The sequence below is a fragment of the Balaenoptera musculus genome, chromosome 12 (assembly GCF_009873245.2).
Source record: "Balaenoptera musculus isolate JJ_BM4_2016_0621 chromosome 12, mBalMus1.pri.v3, whole genome shotgun sequence".
NCBI lineage: Eukaryota > Metazoa > Chordata > Mammalia > Artiodactyla > Balaenopteridae > Balaenoptera > Balaenoptera musculus.
The window spans coordinates 51,493,169-51,513,231 of NC_045796.1; the positions used below are offsets into that span (position 1 = coordinate 51,493,169).

Consider the following 20,063-nt stretch of genomic DNA (forward strand, 5'->3'; position numbering starts at 1 on the left):
AACTCTGTCATCTTAATTGTTGTGATTAATTTTTTTCTTATCAGAAGTAACTGCTCTTTGAAGCTTCAAGTTTTGGTGATTCTGATCTCACTTTAATAAATTTCTGCTGAGTGCCATCTACGTGCCATGTCCTGTTATAGGTGCTTCAATAGATCATCTTGTTTAACTCTCCTGACTACCCTCTACCCCAGGCACGGCCAGTCACTGGGAGATGAGGAGGGCAAGGCTCACAGGATGTCAGAGCTGAACTGCCAGCTCAGGCCTGTGCTCCCGTCCCTAGTCCATGAGGCAGCACTGAGCCCTGTCCCCGCCGGGCACAAAGCCAGAGGGACCATCAGGGCTCCGGAAGACGATGGTACCGCGTGCTGGGGACGCGGAATACACAATACAGGAGCAAACTCGCATCAGCCAAAGCGGGGAGTTTACTCTAGGGCTTAGAAATTAAAAAACAAAAACCCAACTATATCAAAACATATCATTTAAGATTTAAAGAGAGTGTGGACAGACCCCCTGCAACAGGACACGACCCCACTTGCCCACTCAAATCACCCCCCAACACAGTAGCGGAATTCCTCTTCCCCTGTGTGCTCGCCGTAGCACTTGCCAAAGCTGACCAATCCTTGCTCTTAAAATCTCTACCCTCTTCCATACTGTCCTTTCTGAATTTTCTGGTCACTTCTCTTGTCTCTCCCTATTCCACAAATCTGGCCATTTTATGGCATCTGTCCTCAGCCCTCCTCTAGGCCCACTCTCTCTCTCTACTCTCCCCTTGAGTAGTATCATTGTCTTTCTCGACTTCAACGGTCAACTCCATGTAGATGACGCTAAGTCCGCTTTTTTGGCTTTACTTTCTCTGCTAAGCATGGGTTCTTCTCTCCAGTTTCCTACCAGACAGTCCCACTTGGCTGTTCTGCTGGCACCTTAAAAGTTTTACACAAGGGCGAATTACATCATTTCCCTCCCTCCTCTCGCCAAATCAGTTCCCTTACATAACCCTCTAATTTCTGACAATAACATTATCATTTTCTGAGCTACCCAGGGTCAAATCTCTGTTTAATTCACTCTCCTTTCCCCCACACTCTAGAGCCAAAGTGGAGGAGAGGGACTGCCAAGGGGTGGGAGGACCGACCTTCCTGAGAAACTTCCACTTAGAAAAAGGAAGAATTGGACAGTGGAGCTGTACTGAGCAAGAAGGGTGAAAGATTAGGACTTGACCCTCTGGGTGGCAGGTTTAGAGGTCAGAGAAGAGAAACCAGGTGTAAGACAAAGGAAAGAAACCATGTTATCTGAGGGGTGCCAGACAGTTCTAACTTCAAAAATGTTAAATCTAAAGCAGGGAAAGAATACATTTCTCTAAGAATTGAACTCAAAATCAAGTGGGTCAGGCTGTAAAGAAGAAAAGGCTGCAAATACAAAGGAATCCATAAAAATAGGAACATTAGTTTAAATCAACCTGGGTTTAATCGTTACGTTATATACCTACAAATTACCTAACTGTAAATGTGAGTACCTTGAGATTTTCTTCAATTACAGTAAAGCAGCTTTGTACATAGTGTCCTCAAGACACAAGAGGACAAATGAGACACCAGGGGAACTGGGGCTTGTTTGTGACTGTGACGCATACAAAGACTCTTCTCCAGTCCCCAGAAAGGCGGCACGATGGAAACCACAACAGACTTTCGGATGGAGGTGACTCCAGGAATTTTCCTCAGTTCCTGTATTATCCCTTCCCAATTGCTGGCCCTTACAAGTCAGAAATGAACCCTAACACCTCCTGATAATCCGCCGAGATTAATATTGACAAACCCCTATTTCGTCTGTGTCACCTCCTTAGGTGATGCAATTTAATGCTGGAATCTAGGGGGCCTAGCCTTTTAGCTGGTCTGTATTTCTCTTTTTCCAGGTTTCAGGGAGCTCTCCTGAAAGCCTAACATTCTGGAATTTAGTGATCATGCACAGATTAACCTTCTTTACGCTAATGATTTTGCAGACAAACTCCTGTCTCCAGTTTTGCCAGACTGGGAATATTAATACTTCCACTTAGTGGAAAGCGGTGCTGGTCCCTCTGAGCATCATTGATCATCCTCTCAACCTTCTCAAAGTGCTATTAAGCATCCGACAGGTAGAACTGAACTCGTGGAAGTACCAGGGTTTTGTAAAAGAATAAGGCATCAGAATACTATTATCTGGACATGGGGATCATCAAAAAGAGGCCCCTGGAGGGCAGCTCTCCTGCCCTCCACTGCCTTACTAACCACCCAAAGCACGCCTGGCACAGAGCAGCCACTGCACAGACACTTGTGAAATCAACATCTCTTGATGTCAGCAGTGCAGTGATAAACATACATGTATGTGTACACAAACACATATATGTAAGAAAGAATGTAAAGGAAACTTTCAAAAATCTCAACACTTCAGTATTTTTTCCTCTAAGCATCACTGGCCCCTATGCTGTGGAGGAGCTTTTTTTTCTTTTGTGCCCATTCCTTGATCTCGATCCTTTAGCTCCATTATAATCAGTCTAAAATCTAATAACTGCAGCAACACCTCTTAATTGGGGCTGCTGTGTGTGAGATCTTAACCCTCCAATCCGTCCGTACCACTGACACACTCTCCTCCTGTCACATTTCAGCTTTTCGGCCTTTATCAGTTTAATACCTTGCGCATGCCCACCTGTCTGCCACTCTGATCTCATCTCCTCCTCCCCTTGCACTGACCTCCAGCTGCTCTGTGTTACTCCAGGTCTGCACTCTGCAGCCTGGTATTCGAGGCCCATGACCGTAGCCTCTGAATCTCACCTCCCACGCCTCCCCCACGGAACTCTCTGCTCTGGACAGACCTACCTTTTCAGCAGCCCGCAAACACACCGTATCCCTTTTCCGCAGTGACAGTTTCCCAAATCCTACACAACCTGCAGGACCCAGCTTCAGACACCTTCTACTCATTCAATGGCCTCCAACAGGGCTGCTTTAGGGAGACAGGACGACTATAGTACTGGGCCGGATGGTAGAATGCACAAAGTTTTACAGCAGTGAAAGTCATAAAGGAGAGGAAGTCCTGCCTTTATCTTTTTGCCTTGCCGTGTTCTCTCTGGCTTACAGACATTATTCTGTTAGTACAGCCGCAAGTCATTTATTTATTTTTTCAATTGAACAAAGTTGCTTTTAAAAAATGCCTTGAGTTAGAGTTACCGGTTCTCAGAGCTGGTGTAATTGAACAATTCTGCCCATGGCCAGATCTGTTTGGGTGAATGTGCACATGAGCGAGCTGGTAAAAAGCCAGTCAGTGCGACACATTCGCAAGAGTAGAGATTTTCATCTGTTCTTATAGTGAAGTCAAGTTGCTTACATTTTTATCATTCGGATGATACGAAACAGTTTTTCTTTGTTTTAATTAAACACAAGGGAATGTCCAGTTCAGGGGATTCTGCAAATGAAATAGCCTAAAACAGTATCTCCCTTCCCCCAAATGTGTAAACATACACACACATAGTGACAGTGTACAGTTGACACAAATGGCTCCTGGTGACCACAGCAGGAGCACATTCTCAGGTGGAGGCAATAATGGGCCCCTTTCTCCTGCTGGACGGGGATGTGGGCTGCTAACTGCGCTCCTGAGAGAGGCCTCGGGCTGTGTAAGCCCCGCCCCCGCCAGATCCCAGGCAGGTTCAGAGGAAGGCTTTGGAGATGATGACAGTGCCCGGTGAGTGGTGGGCAGTGAGGAGGGAGTTACTACAGTGCCCTTTCCCCCACACCCTAGAGGGACGCAAGGAGGTCGGGACAAGAAAGGGGCATCTGACCCACTGAGTCAGTTTGCGTTTGAGGAGGCCAAAGCAAGGGAAGAGGGAAAGGAGAGGAGCGCAGGGAGAAGTGCACTGTACTTACTGGCATACCAGAGGTTCTAGCTCTGGATTTGATGTATTTTTGGTCACAATAATACTCAATTCTCCTTTATACCAACTAATTTAATTATATATTTTTATTCTATACAAATACATTTATATATTTGCTTATATTTTTAAATTTATAAATTATGTATAAATATATAAATGCATATACATATATCCAGTCAGCACTCCTATCTGTAGGTTCTGCATCTGCAGATTCAACTAACCATGGACGGTGTACTGTATCCATGGATACAGAGGACCGAGTATGGGACCTGAGCATCTGTGGACTTTAGTATCTGGGGCAGGTCCCCCATGGATGCTGAGGGACAACTATATATATATGAAAGAGCTTTTTAAAACAAGACAAGAATTCCAAAAGCTTTTACATAAAAATTAGAAGCAGAGTATCTCAATGGAAGAATGGTTGAGAATTTGAGGTACATCTTCATCACAGAATATTATGCTGCCAATAAAAAGAATAAGTCCATAGAGTTTTTTACTATGTATTGTTAAATGAGAAAAGAGAAGTGCACAGAATATTCCATTTTTGAAAACCTATGAGTGGGGTTTCCCTGGTGGCACAGTGGTTAAGAATTTGCCTGCCAATGCAGGTGACATGGGTTTGAGCCCTGGTCCGGGAAGATCCCACATGCTGCGGAGCAACTAAGCCCGTGCGCCACAACTACTGAAGCCTGCGTACCTAGACCACGTGATCCACAACAAGAGAAACCACCTCAATGAGAAGCCCGCACACCACAGCGAAGAGTAGCCCCCGCTCACCACAACTAGAGAAAGCCCGCACACAGCAATGAAGACCCAACACAGCCAAAAATAAATAAATAAAAATAAATGTATTAAAAAAAAAAAAAAAGAAAATCTATGAGTGTATTAAAAGGTGCTGAGCACATCTGTGTGAACAATATTGGCTAACAGGGAGAACCAGGAGGAGAAACAAGGAGGAAAAGAGGGTGATGGAAAACAAGCAAAAACAACTATTAGAAAGAGGAAATTCATGATAAAAAGCAAGAATTATATAAAATTATACATATGTAAGTATATATAATATGTATGCATGTAAAATGCATGGAAGAATGGTTACTAAAATGTTGGAGGTGGATTATCTAAGAGTGAAAATAATTCAGGTGATTTTTACACTCTTCCTCATACTATTTTTTTTTTTTTGCATTTTAACAAGAAACATAATAATTATATAACCCAAATAACTATTTGCATTGAGGGAAAATTTTGAATAACTCCATAACACTGTCAGCATGAAAATAATGTTTCTTAAGTCTCCCTAGCCAAAAGATGGCACATCCAGTAGAATTCTGAATCACTCATAACTAAAGGAGGTTTTCAGAGTCTTTTTCGAAATGCAGACAGACCACAAAGTCCAAAATTAATAATTATCATATACACTTTAAGCATCTTTAAGGCAGGGCCTAAATCTAATTTTTAACACACTTTCCCCAAGGCTTCGAGCATGCAGTCCTTGATCAAGCCCCATTAAATGACAAGCACATTTCAAATCTCATCAATTATTACACCAAAGATGCTATTATCTGATATACAAATGCTATTAAAGAGTAAAATCTCTTCTAAAGTAGAATACGAGAACTGAAGCAGCTGAAAATAATTCAACTATGAAATTTAATCTGCCACAAAAGAAGTAATGAAACTCTAACACATATTTTCTTCCTGCCCTGGTCATACTAAATGTATCTGGTTTTGCTACCACTGTCTACACACGCCCTCAACAACTGTCCCCTCAGTGTCATTAAATTCTGTTTTCTTTATTGTAGATACAATATTTATGATATACGCTACCAAAAATCATGAACAATCTCCAGGCTAGACCTGTCTTAAACTCTGAAAGTTAACACTCTGCCTATTAAAATTCTGATTATAACATGCAATTGTTTTGAAGAGGTGCTAATTTTTCATTCTTCCAGGCCTGCTTTCTCCGCAGGGTAGTGGAAATAGATGTCTACATGCTGGAGACCTGCTCCGTGAAAAGCCATGGAACAGCCTTTCCAGAGGAAATGGGCACACACGGGGGCAGAGGTGTGGCTAGGGCTGCCACCCTGATCCCCGAGGCCGGGCACCCTCACCTGGCTACAGATAACAGCCCACCTGTTTCCTGTTACACCCACTGGCAGGTAAGTGGTATTAGACAACATGAAGACTAACTTTACACGTCTAACTCTTTCAAGTAAAATACTTACTTGGACTAACAAGTGGCCTGAATTAGGCAAACATGTGCCAGATTTCTTGGTGTTCTCATTTATTTGCGTCATCAAATTCATCAATATTTCAACAGCACCTTTGCCAATCATTTCATGAAGAAATCCTGGATTTCCAGAAATGAATTTGATCACCCCCATGCAGTATAAGAAAGCTTCGGTGTTAGCTTGCAGCTCTTCACTTCTCAGGACCTCCAATAATGATTCTGTCAAAAAGATGAATTATTACAAATGGATGAGTAGAACAGCTGGAAAGAGAGATATTAAAGCACTTGTATGTGAACATCAAATACGATTTGTAAAATGTTAGCCAGAACCTACATTCAAATACTTGTGAAGAGTTATTCACATGGCATAAAGAGGAAAGCTTACTTTTAGCTAAGACAAATCTCTGTAACAGTAATGACAGCAAAAAGATGGGATTACTATATGTAAATAAGAAAGTGTTCTTTTAACTGAGTGCCATTCCTTGCCTCTTATTAATATTTGCCAAACTTCGCAGTGGTTGAGAATCTGCCTGCCAATGCAGGGGACACGGGTTCGAGCTCTGGTCTGGGAAGATCCCACATGCCGCGGAGCGACTAGGCCCGTGAGCCACAATTACTGAGCCTGTGCGTCTGGAGCCTGTGCTCCGCAACAAGAGAGGCCGCGATAATGAGAGGCCCGCACACCGCGATGAAGAGTGGCCCCCGCTTGCCACAACTAGAGAAAGCCCTCGCACAGAAACAAAGACCCAACACAGCCATAAATAAATAAATAAATAAATAAATAAATAAATAAAATTTAAGAATATATATATATTTGCCAAACTTTACTTTTGGTTACAAACAGTTTGAGTTATTGTAGAATAACTAATAAAGCAATTTAAGAATTAAATTTCAACAAACCTTTAAGAATATACTGGTTGCTGTATGAATGGAAAGCTAATCAAGATAGGAACTTCTAAAAGTATCTCAACAGTAGAAAGGGGTGCTTCGAATATAGCATCCACCCTTTCCCAAGACAACTTAAAGAACATCCATCCAAATAACATACAAGTACTAGGTTTTAGGATTAATCCAGGCAGCCCTGATAAAGTTAAACATGCCTGTCTCACATTAATTTTTACTAATGTCAATGTGATCATCTGTCAGAACCTTTCTTTGTTTTTAGTCTGTTACTCTCAATGAGCTGATTCAGTGTTAGAAATATCTTTCAGTACTGGCTTTGTCCCTGTCTGCTGGGATTAAAAAAAAAAAAAAAAAAAAAAAGAAGAAGACCATTTATCCTATGTTGCAAAAAGAGGACTTAAAGTCTTTTCCATGTTGCTGCCTTCCCTTAGATCAACAATACTAATTCATAAAAGATTTCTGCTTAGGTAACTATTTAAGCAACTTAATTATTTAAGGGTATATAAAGAATTACATATTATTAGCTAGATAATTAGAATGTATTATAATTTCTCTACCTACATATTTGAAACACATTTGACACACTGTGATGTCAATTTTATACAACAGTTATAGATGTTTTCCCAGTTTTAATCATTCCTACTATATCAAAAGATCAAACATTTCAATTATGTCAAACACTATTAAATGTATTTTTTCTAGTAGTAAAACCAAGACCAGGAAATGAATTTTTAAATAGGAACCACTTTATAAATTATATATTATTACTACAGGCATTTAAAAAAAAATAGCAGGCTATCCTCCTAGGTTCCAAAGGATACATTAAATGAAACATGGAAAACATAGAGGACAGAGAAAAAACAGGCATCACCTAACTTCTGCATATTATGAGAAAATAAAATATTCCAGCTATCATTAATTATAACTTTGCTCTCCAAACTTTTCATTCATACTCAAGTACAACATTTGCTCAATGGTAGTGCTGAATAATACTCACCCAGAATGCCATCATTTTGAATCAGAGAATCATTCTTCTCACTCCTGCTAATTTTAAATATAAGCTTGCAGACACTAAGAAGATTCTTTCCACTCACTTTAAGCTGCAGAGAAAGAAATCACATTTCCACTGCAGGGAAATAAAGATATGCCATAATTTTTAAACATAAACATCTAAGTTAAAAAGTGCAGCAAGAGAATTTTTAAAACATAAATAAAAGTTCTAAGGAAATCAACTTTCAAAAGTTTTGGCCACATATTTGCCAACTATGGTATCTAATTAACTCACTTATAGTAAATACAATATAAGTGATATTTAGAGTAAGCACATTTTAATGATAAGCCTTTATTTCTTACTTCATAAAGTCTCATGCTTATATGTGAAATTATTACTTTTTAAAGAATATATGAGGAAAAGGGGGGGGGGCTGATGTTGATAAATTTAATTAAATGGAGTAATTGCTTTCCACAAAAGTAAAGGAAGATGGATACTAAAATTTCAGATTAAACTAACCTAGAAAAGAATACATCATGGAGGTGAAGGAAAGAAAAGAAAGGGGAAAAGTACAATTACATTTATCATTTGTATAAAATAAAATGAAGAAGTAATATTCTTTGATTAGATAATACATATGTATTTATTACAGTATTTAAGCCTATTTCTGGAATGCTTTGAGAAAATCGCAAGTAACGTTCAAAGGTTAAAATTACCTTCTAATCACAGAAAAATATTCAAGTAAATTAAGCAATAAGGAAGTATACTGTTTAAAAAAAAAACACAGTATAGGAGGACTGAATCAAATGGTATAAATTAGCTGCATATTTATGTAAATTAGTAAAAATTAAAATAAAAAATCCTAAATGCCCAACATTTGCGAATAGTTTAATAAATTGTGGAACATCAATCCTATTCATATTAAGCAGTCACAAAAGTATAACAGTGAACACCATGCATAAAAAGACATAACCTACTGTGAGATAGAAATACTATGTGCCCTCATTGCAAGACTGTAGAATATATTTGTAGGAATGAGGTCATCCAAACAAATAAATATATCTGTGTGAAAAGGATGGCATATAGGTCATTATTTTATCATTAAAACGTATCCTTAAAAAAACAGGGTCTTCCCTGGTGGCACAGTGGTTAAGAATAAGCCTGCCAATGCAGGGGACACAGGTTCGAGCCCTGCTCTGGGAAGATCCCACATGCTGCGGAGCAACTAAGTCCGTGCGTCATAACTACTGAGCCTGCACTCTAGAGCCACAACTACTGAGCCCACGTGCCTAGAGCCCGTGCTCCACAACAAGAGAAGCCACCACAATGAGAAGCCCGCACACCGCAACGAAGAGTAGCCCCTGCTCGCCGCAAGTAGGGAAAGCCCGCGCGCAGCAATGAAGACCCAACGCAGCTAAAAATAAATAATTAATCTAAAAAAAAGAAAAAATTCCTTTAGAAAAAACGTATCCTTAAAATTATCTTCAATACTGTTTACTTATTTTTAAAATTTTATTTATTTATTTATTTATTTATTTATTTATTTATTTATTTAGGGCTGTGTTGGGTCTTCATTGCTGCGCGCGGGATTCCTCTAGTTGCAGCGAAGGGGGGCTACCCTTCATTGCGGTGTGCGGGCTTCTCATTGCGGTGGCTTCTCTTGTAGCAGAGCATGGGCTCTAGGCATGTGGGCTTCAGTAGTTGTGGCACGCGGGCTTCAGTAGTTGTGGCTCGTGGGCTCTAGAGCACAGGCTCAGTAGTTGTGGTGCACGGGCTTAGTTGCTCCGCGGCACGTGGGATCTTCCCAGACCAGGGCTCAAACCCATGTTCCCTGCATTGGCAGGCAGATTCCCAACCACTGCGCCACCAGGGAAGCCCTCAATATTGTTTATTAATGAGTTTTCAGCTAGTAAAAAAAAAAAAAAAGATAATGGAATTTGTCAGACATATTTTTTAAAGATTCATTCTATGTTTGATCCACAAATATTATTGAGCTCCTATTGTGTATCAGGCACTGTGCTGTTTGCCACAGGAAATACCAAGGTGAACATAGTCAGCCCTGAGCTGGAGAGAAAGGGGGAGGTGAGTATTATTCATGGAGCAGCTTCTGTCTGCCCCTCTGCTCTAGCGCTTTTCATGGCATCTCAGAGCAAACCCTGCAAATTAGCTGTAGTCATTCCCATTTTGCAACTGAAGAGTCTGCTCCTCAGACAGGCCACGTCATCTCATCTCAGCATCACCTGGGTGTGTATTAGAAATGCAGAATCTCAGGCCCCACCAACCGTATTGAACCAGAATCTGCATTTTACAACTTTGCCAGGGGATCGTGTGTACATTCAAGTCTGAGAAGCTCTGTTATGGAAGGCTCAGAAACTGTCACACGTCGCAGAATGGAAATTCTTTCTGTTCTCAGGATGAAAAAAGGAAATGGAAACTTAAAAAAATTTTTTTTAATGTTTAGGTATTTTTAAAGTGTTTAAAAACCTAGGGAAAAAAAGCTGACTAGAGAGAAAAAAAATCTGTATCAATGGAAATATATATTGCCCTTTATATTTGGGAATATATTTTAACCTGTTGGCAATCTTCCACTACATTATGAGCCTTTGAGGTCAAAACCATGGTTTGTTACTCTTTCTATATGTGGAACATAGCATCTGCTATGTACTTAGTGAAACTTGTTTAATAAATGAATGAATACAACTAACCTCACTCCCCACTCCAAGTCTTATATTTTTAGTGAAAAGTGGGAAAGGAAAAAAAAAAAAAAAAAAAAAAAAGGACACCTGGTATCAGAGTTTTCATTAAAAAACCCCCAACAAACCCCACCATTTCCAGGCCTACTATAAGGTCAGTTTACATTCAAAGCAAATTCCTATACCTTCTCTTTTGGTAACTGTAAAATTATGACTTTGAGACAAAAAAGATAATAAAACATTAAATTATATGCAAGGACTACAGACTACCCTATATAAAACAGCACTTCCCCCAACACAGGCCATTCCCTTTACTCTGCTTTATTTTTTTCCCACAGTGCTCATCAGTCCCTTTAGCACTTTGTTTACTCTCTGTCTCTCCTGCTACATGGCCAGCCTGCAGGGCAGGGGTTATTTTATTCACTTTCATTCCCTGGCACAAAGTAGGTTCTTGCAGTGGGGTAGTTTACCTTTATGTTAAACATAGGAGTTTATTTTATTTAAAGCAAATTTGGAAAATTAAAGAAAAGGGAAGTTTAAAAATCACTCATAACACTGCCACTATATATAGTCACTGTTGACATACTGGTATTTCTTTTCTGTTTTTCCCCCTGTATAGGATGTTAGATTGTCTTCCCTTCCTGAATGTAGTTGCTTTCACACTGTATATATGTTTGTACTCTAAAAAAATCTTAAAATAGGCAGATATATTTTTGTAAGATTTTTTTGATACAAAGGTTAAGATGAAAATGGCTATCTGGCAAACCCCATTTAACCAAAGAATGCAAGAAATCAGAACTAACATTATACTCACTGGATTTTTTTAAACTATAAATAATTTTAAATGTCTGAATTCTAATATTAAACTGGTAGATAAAATATTAGCAGAAGTTATTTAAAAAAATTTTAGTCCTATTATCTTCAGTTCTTTGTCAAATTTTTTTTTTCTTCAACAGCTTTTTATGATGTCCTTTAAAAAAAATTTATATAGAACCCCATTACCAAGGTCTAAGGGAAGCAATGTCTTGCCTGGAGCATTATAGAAGATTCATGTGGCAGATGGGAAGTTGGACTTGTTGGTTGATCCTGACCGCCATCTACAGTCAATCAAAAAGGACAGCCCACCCACCTCTGCACTCTGGACTGTAGCCTAGCGGTCTTGCCCGATTCAGCCAGGCGGTCAGTGTCACGGAGAGGGCTTTATCTAAACATATTTTTCGTTCAGAATGTGTTCACTGCCTGGCAGATCGCAGTCTTCTGCCCTAAAATACTTAAATTGTGCCATGTATATAATTAATTTGAATGGCACCTTTAATAACCAAGATGATATTTTCTCTGCAGAGCATTAACGAATTCATGGCATTTTCCTTCTTCCTTTCTCTCTCTCTTCTATTTATTTACTTACTTGGTACAGAGCACAATGTCTAGGATGAAAAACAAGGGCAGTCCCTGGGCAGCTGGTTGCTTGGGTCCAGCCCAGGGCAGCTACACCAGTAGAGCCCTCCAGCCTCACACTGGTGTCTCCTGGGCCAGGAGGTGCCCCAAATCCAGAGCTGGAGAAGGAACTGGGCAAGTGTGCAGTTATCTTTTCATCTCTACTTATAACTTCTGACTTTAAATCCTCCCTGTGGTTTATGTTCTTTCTGTTTCATTAAAACTGATCCATTTTCATCAATGAGAGGGGATTAAACTACTACTGAAATCATTATTTCAAGTAAATGTTGCTTTCTGCATCACATATCATATCATAGTTTTTACAAAGAGGGTGAATAGTTTAGGGTGGCAGCTAAATAAGAACATACTTCTCCAAAAAACTGCATAGAATATGTAGTCAGAATATTCTGCTTTATGAAATACTTCAAAGTAAGAAATAGTGGGCACCCTTACTAAACTATTAGTAAGTATGCCAACACTTACCTTCACTGTGTACTTTAAGATTTTAAATTATATGAATTATGGGTGTTAATAGCTTTTACTTTTATGAAACCAGGTAAACAAAGCTTCATTCATTTGTTTTAGCGGCTCTCTTAGAACGGTCTATAATAATTGTGTCTTATCTTTTGGTTCCAACTGTTTATGGCTGTGACAACAAAGGGCTGCACTCAAACAATGATATCATTTTGTCTGAGACAGAGCTTCTACAGACTTTTATTAAAGGTGTCTGGCCTTTTCTTCTAACACCTCACAGGAGCCTTCTATGACCACCTTCCCATGACCACTAAGCAGCTGGTTCTGTTTCACGTGGCCTCATAAAGCACCTGGCCACTATGACCACAGCCCAAGTTATCTGAAGTTATTTATTAAATCACGTGATAGAACCAAGCACCCAGCAGAAACCGTAGGGCAGAAACCACAGTCTGCTCTCCGATACTGATCTCCAGTCAGGTTACCTGAGCGACTGTTCTGAATGTGTTTGCCTGTTGTCACTTTTTTTTAAAACCTTGCCACAGTCCATGTGTAAGGGTTTATTTGAACATTTTATCTGTACTCAGCCTTAGTTCCTTAGATGGTACTTTCTGGTCAAAATTCTGGGATGTCAGTTTACCACCTTAATTTTTTTTCAAGATTCTAAACGAACACACTGCATTTCTAATCTTCTTTGTAACATTTACAAATAAAGCATTAAACAGAACTTTTATGTGCTACAGTCTACGAGACCAGAGGAAAGAAAAACTTACTGCTAGAATAATTTTTGCAAGTTTAAGGCTCAGCAAGTCTGAGCCAACATCAACTAGTTTATATAGGGTCTTCAGGAGAATACTTCTTCTCTTAAATTTACTTCCAAGCATGTTTCCTTCCTCTAAAGCGTGATGAAGTTGTGTGCAAGCCGCACAAACCGTTTCAATGTTTTCTTCTGTCAGGGCAAAGAGAGCAAAGCAGAACTTACTCATTGAGGTCAAGTTTACAAGTGTGTCAAACACAGATGGTGTAAGTAAAACCCCAAAATTATTTCCCCAGACATCTTCAAATTCTTGAACTATGTTTCTTTTTTTTCCATTTCTTATCATTTCCATCTACCTGATTTTTTTTTTCCATTTTGTTGCTCCATCTCCTACCATGTTGACTTCTTTACTAATCAGTTAGCTTATCTAAAACACACAGCCTTTCAAAGAGTGTATTGAGAAGTGGAACTGCATTATCTCAGCTGCTCTCCTTTATTCCTGATGAGCCACCCACCAATGCTCTGCTCAGGGCCCCAGAAGCATTCCACTCACGTCTCTGCCGTCGACCCTCTGCCACACAGTTCCAAGGGCCCAGAATGTTCTCCTTACCCTCGCCCCTACTGATTTTGGTCCTTCAAGGCTCTGTTTACTTTCTGGTTCCTCTAGAAAAGGTGTACCATGCAACATTCAACAAATACTGTTATTTTTCACATATATATGCATGTTGTGTTACATGCCCAATGCCCTCAAATAGATGTCATGCTAAGTGAGTAGGAACCATGTCTGACACATCTTTGTACCGATAGTGCATGGTGCAGTGAAAATACTGTACTGACAGCCTATAACATAGCTTAATGCAGATTCATTTTCTAATATGTCTATTGATAAAAACGATGATCAACATTTTCCTCTGAGAATAATGCTCATTATCTGAGAAAGGAAGGTGCAAGTGGAACAAAATCTCAAAACGTCACCACATCCACCATTATTTGGAGGTGGGTATTAGCAAAGAGGATAATAAAAAGAAGACTTTAGTTAGGAAACAGGGGAGACCTAGACCACTTCATTTTATAATTAGAATTCTGAGGAAAGCAATTTTTGAAAGTGGTAGCCCTACCAACAGGCATACAAGGAAGAAAAGTAGCACACAAAATAGAACATGAGGGGAATATAAGGATCCAAGGTATAAGGCATTCAGTTGAAAATTATCTCTGATAGATTCCGTCACAAAATTTAAAAGTAGGAAACCAATCTTAAATAAATACCATAATGTGCTCTTGAAAGCCCGCATAGAGGAAGTGTGCGCCTGCAGAAGGAAATGACTCAGGCCATTTTTAGCTCTTTTCAACAATAACATCTAAGAAAAAATTTTAAACCTCAATAGCTAAGTAACCTTCCATGCCTCTCAGTTATGCACTTAAATAAATGAATTGATGGGAAATGACTTAGACTAACTTTAAATAAAGGGAAAAACCTGAGCTCTACTGTAAGAAATAGTTTTGTTTTGTTGTTTTATTCTTCTGTTACTGGCAGTTTCTTCACAAACCCCAAGTCCAGGCTGAGGGCTACTCTGTGGCAGTGGGTAGACTTCAAGGTATTTTTCTAATACTTCCCTCCACAAACTCTTCAGCCTGGTGGGTTCTACTTAAGAGTAGCTGTTTTAGCTTAAAAGAAATTAAAAAGGAAGGCTCCCGGGTCAAATTTTAAACTATTGATCAAATTACCTCTTTCTACCAGTTGGTCTGTTATAACTGCCATGTAGTCTCAAAAGACGGCTTGAATCTAAGAGCTATCAAGATTCTCAAGGGGCTAAAGCTAGTGGGTGAAAGTTTGATGAGTAACAGAAAGCAAGGTAGACTCAAAGTAACTTCTCCCCATAAGATACCTATTAATTAGAAAGGGAAAAACAGTGATTTTACAGTGGAAAAGCCTGGCAGACACCACCTTCCCCAAGTGATCAAAATCCACATCACCAGTAAAGGACCAAATCAGCATCACGTGCCTCCTGATAGGATACACTGGGAAGGACACAGCACCACTCATGCTGCACACTGCCCCAAACACCTAATAAGCATCTGATCGTGAGAAAAAACCAGACAAACCCAATTTGTGGGGCAGTCTATAAAATAATTGGCCTGTTCTCCTCAAATACATCAAGATCATGAAAGAGACATGACAAACAACTGTATTTTCTTTCTATAAAGGGAATCATTAGGATAACTGGCAAAATCTGAATAAGGTTTGTAATTTCCAGATATGTAACAGAATGCCCTTGTTTCTAAAAATACATGCCAGAGTACTTAGGGATATGGGGTATCATGATGGCAACTTGTTCTCAAATGGTTCAAAAAAGGGAAAAAAACAATGTGTGTGTGTGTTGGGGGGGGTGGGTACAGAAAAAGAGAGCAAGAGGGAGAGAGGGAGGCAGGGAGAGAGGGAGGCAGGGAGAGAGGGAGGCAGGGAGAGAGAGAATGATAAAGCTTATGTGGTAAAATGTTAATATTTTGGGAATCTGGGGGAAGAGCATACAGGATTTCTTTGTACTATTCTTGCAACTTTTCTAAAAGTCTGAAATTATGTCAAAATAAAAAGTAAGAGAAAGAAAGAAAGAAGGGAGGGAGGGAGGGAGGGAAGGAGGGAGGGAGGAAGGAAAGATCTCAAAGGGTCAAGTAACCTAGTCCTACCACCACTTGCTGTTCTTAAAGTTGTCTATGGAAGAGATGTCATCCTTCAGCATTTAATAATCCCCCAAGAAGGGAGATTCATCCACATTTCAAATCCCAAACTCCTGCTAAGTCTTCTCTGTTAGTGCCTGTGGTGACAGAGCCCTCAGAACCCTCTTAAAATCCTTTAAGCTGAAGACTTTCTCCAAGGCCTTTGTGCTGCCCCTATCCTCCCCACTGTGCTCCTCCTGGTATGTTTTCTTCTTTAACCTTTGCCCAGATTGATTGCTCTTCCCATTAGTTTTTAGGCACATCTCCCAAAATAAAGGACCCAACGTTAACCAGGCTATCATGAGGGTGAAAATGATTGACCCTAGAGGGGACAAAGTCATCATGGTCTTATTCTCAGGGTTTTGAGCTGCAGTGGACTTTGGTGATGTTCTAGCCTCAGCTATGCCTCACCTGGCAGGTTAGAGCACCTCTGTGCACAGAGATCAGGTGATTCCCAGCCATCTGCTTCGTTAGCAGCACCAGGACCAGAAACCCCATCCAGGGCTCCCACATTAACCAGAAACACTGCCAAGCACCATCAGAGAGCCCAGGAGGGGTGAGGTCATTTGAACCTTTAAGGAAGTAGGTCTTTTGCACAACTTCCCTGGTTGGTTGGTGGGAAGGACTCATTTACCCTGCTTCTCCTAGGGCTTCTTCCGGCGGCTACCATGCTGGTTCGCTCATCCAAGGAGCACTCATTCCACAGTTGTTAGTGAGGGCCTCATGTGTGCTGTGGGCCAGGCACTGGGCTTGGCCCTGGGGCCAGGACTGCAGCTCCAGAGGAGCCCATTTCAACTTCAGAAGTGGAATCCCTGAGGAGCAGCAAGGGGGCAGAAGGTGGGATGGAGGGGTGGGCATTCCATAGGTCAAGCTTTCCATAGGTCACCTTGGCAGAGACCCATGGGTTGTGAGCCTTCCTTGCTGGGGCATTCCAGAGTGTAAGGGTTGGGCATATCCCAGGCCACTTCCTGTTCTGAGTGGCCTCCCTGACACGCATTCTCAACCTTAGGAAAGAGGACATACAGTCCTCCCTCAGGATCCACAGGGGATTGGTTCTAGGACCCCTGCATATACCAGAATCCGTGGATGCTCAAGTCCCTTGTATAAAATGACATAGTGTAGTCGGCCCTCTGTATCCGCGGGTTCTGCATCCTCGAATTCAAACAACCACGGATCAAAATTCCATTTGCAGTTGGTTGAATCTGTGCGTGTGGAACCTGCAGCCATGGAGGGCCGACTGTATACGTTTGGATCTAGAAAACCACAGGCACACCTGCCAAGGATGCCAGTCTATGAGACTTCGTCAAAGTTTCAGAGGCCTGAAATCTGTTTTAATTTTTCACCGTTTTTCATGAACTGCCACTCAAGAGTGTTCAAACTGGCATCTCCTTGGGAAGAGGAGGTGATAATTTATATTCCAAAGGGAATTTCAGAAGTAGGTTCTTTTGCTGCATTTAAAGTATAATTTTACTCACTGAAAATTAAGTTTACATGTATTGATAATATCTAATACATACACTACTGGGTAAATAAAATAGATGACTTCATTTGTTTTTGAACATGTTCACAGAAACGATAGTCAAAGTGTGCTGAAAATATCAGGGCAATGAGGAACATATAAATAAGTGCAGATATTTTTAATTTAAAACAACTTTTTTTTTTTTTTACCTTTTTCTAATTCACGCAAAATCGGTACGATCCTTGTATTCCAAAAGACTTCACCTACTTCTATTTCTGTATCCTTTTCTTGCAAGTCGAGTTTTGAGTCTGTAATAGAAACCCAGAAGAGGAGAAAGAGCCATGAAAAAGGAGTTATAACTGGAGCACCGCCATGAGACACTGTTATCCATCCCTATAATTAACAAACTCTAGAATTACATTACGCTTTGCCCCCCAAGCCCAACTAATTCTAATTAGAACTACATTTCTTCTAATCAACTCATCCCAAATTAAACTCAGATAGATATGTAAAGAAATCAGAACTTTAAACTCTGGGACACTGCATAAAGTCTTCAGCTTTGTAAATGTTGCAATTATTGTCAGTGAGGCAAAGAGATTGGAGTTGGGTTTTTTTGTTTGTTTTTTTTACTTAAACATATCCCTCTGTAATATAAAATAAACAGAAAACTATCGATATGAAAAGAATAAGGATTTTGAAAATGTTTAATGAGAAATTTTCTGAAAGGGAGGCTTGCAGGGACTATTTTTTCTATAGAAGATAAAATGTCCACATTATCATGAGGCCAGTGCTGTTCACGCCCGTGGCTTTGTGTGGGGCAGTGGGAAGCCCGAGCTCTGGGTGCTGGCAGATCTCAGTTCAAATCCCAACTCCATTACTGATGCACTGGGTGACAGGGGTCTGGTTTCTTATCCTTTCTGAGCCTCATCAGCAAAACAGAGATTAAAATATTTGCCTTCGGGGTTATGAGAATTCAAAGACAGGATATAGGCAAAGCTCTGAGCCCAGTGCCTAGCATCTAGTGACACTCAATCAATATGGATTTCACCTCCCTGATCAGAAAACCAACAAACAGATCATCACTGTCTGAAGTGTATCGGGCTGTATGATGTCACCAGATCACCGAGAAGAGATGCTGACTGACGACGCAGGCTGTGGAAGAGTAATAGCTCCCACAGCTTGTGTACTTTAGATCCAGCAGGCCTGTATTTAATTTTTGTCACACTATGAGGAGGTCCCCAAACTGTCACTATTTTCCAGATGAAGAAAGTGGGGCTCAGGGTTATTAAGTTACCTGCCCAAGGTCATAGAGCTAAACAGCCCTTGCACTTGACCTCTTCAGGGCCATTCTGCCCTGAAGCAAACTGGAAAACTAGAAGGTAACTTCAGGGAGAAATGTAAATCACATTAGAAACTGCAAATCATGATTACACTTCACGCAGGCAAGATCTCCAGGTCTAAAACACTGACAGTCTAGCCGGAGGGGGCACCACTGTGCCGGGCACTCAGAAGCAGTGCTACAGACAAAATCCTCAGCCTTCCTTCTCTGAAGGCCACCCCCTAAGGCCCTCACCTGGCACCCAACCTATACTGGTTCAGGGAGTCCGCATCTGCTTAGAGCGGACCTGGTACCAATTAAGTGCCCCCGCAGTGGGTGCCTGGACCCTAAAAATGTCACATGGAGAGTTAGAAACCATAGGGGCAATCAGAGGGTTCTGCAGAGAGAGACAGAGTAGTGAAAGGGTGTGTGGCCTGTATATTTTTAGGGTGTTTTAACTCAAAACCAAGACAAGCTGACCAGGGAAGCCTGTTAAGAGCACTGGTTCTAGAGTCACTGTCTGGGTTTGAGTCCTAGCTCTGTCACCTACTAGCTGACTTTGGGCAAGTTGCTTCACTTTCCCTCTGTAAAATGGGGTAACAATGAGCATCTCCAAGTATTGGGATTACGGGTTATTAACTTCTTTTATGTGCTCCTGTATTTTCCAAAACCTCTCATGTACTTGTATTACTCTTGAGAAAAAATATACACAACACATATTCAATTTTCCCAGCAGTGGTGACGTCACCCAGGAGAACCTGGACAGCTCTCCCGCCCAGTGTACAGGCCTTTCCCTGACACTCCGCACTGGAAACGGCCACCCGCCAGCTGCCGTAAGTCCAGGCTTGCTTTTATCAAACCTTCCTTATCTCAAGAGGGGCCGATGCACACTGGGCATGAAGAGCATTTGAGCAGCAGAAGCAGATAGAAAGGATGTCAACAAAGCTGTTATTAAACAATGTAGGTGCTGTCGATGGTTTTAATAGCAAGGTTGCACAGAATCTGCCCAACCCAAAAGGAAGAATTCACCAAAACACATAGTTGAATTGTCTTTAGGACAAAACCAGTCCATATCAGTTCACAATCCCCTAGCCAAAACCTTTGGGACCAGACGTGGTTGGGTATTCAGAAAATTCTGAATTTGAGTAAAGGCAATATGGTGCCCACACTGCATGACATACCACCACCAGTGGGCTCTCCTGA

At 40.7% G+C, this 20,063-nt stretch overlaps 1 protein-coding gene across 4 annotated transcripts in view; it reads right to left on the reverse strand.

Annotated features, from left to right (window-relative positions):
* The window catches only part of ARMC2 (armadillo repeat containing 2), a 249,466-nt gene that overhangs the window by 47,421 nt on the left and 181,982 nt on the right, over window positions 1-20,063 (reverse strand). For all 4 annotated transcript variants that reach the window (XM_036872252.1, XM_036872251.1, XM_036872253.1 and 1 more), the window contains 4 exons: window positions 17,752-17,850; window positions 13,385-13,560; window positions 8,020-8,122; window positions 6,115-6,338 (listed from right to left, as the gene is read on the reverse strand). In XM_036872252.1, coding sequence (XP_036728147.1) covers window positions 6,115-6,338; window positions 8,020-8,122; window positions 13,385-13,560; window positions 17,752-17,850 — 602 coding nt within the window. The remainder of the gene's footprint in view (window positions 1-6,114; window positions 6,339-8,019; window positions 8,123-13,384; window positions 13,561-17,751; window positions 17,851-20,063) is intronic.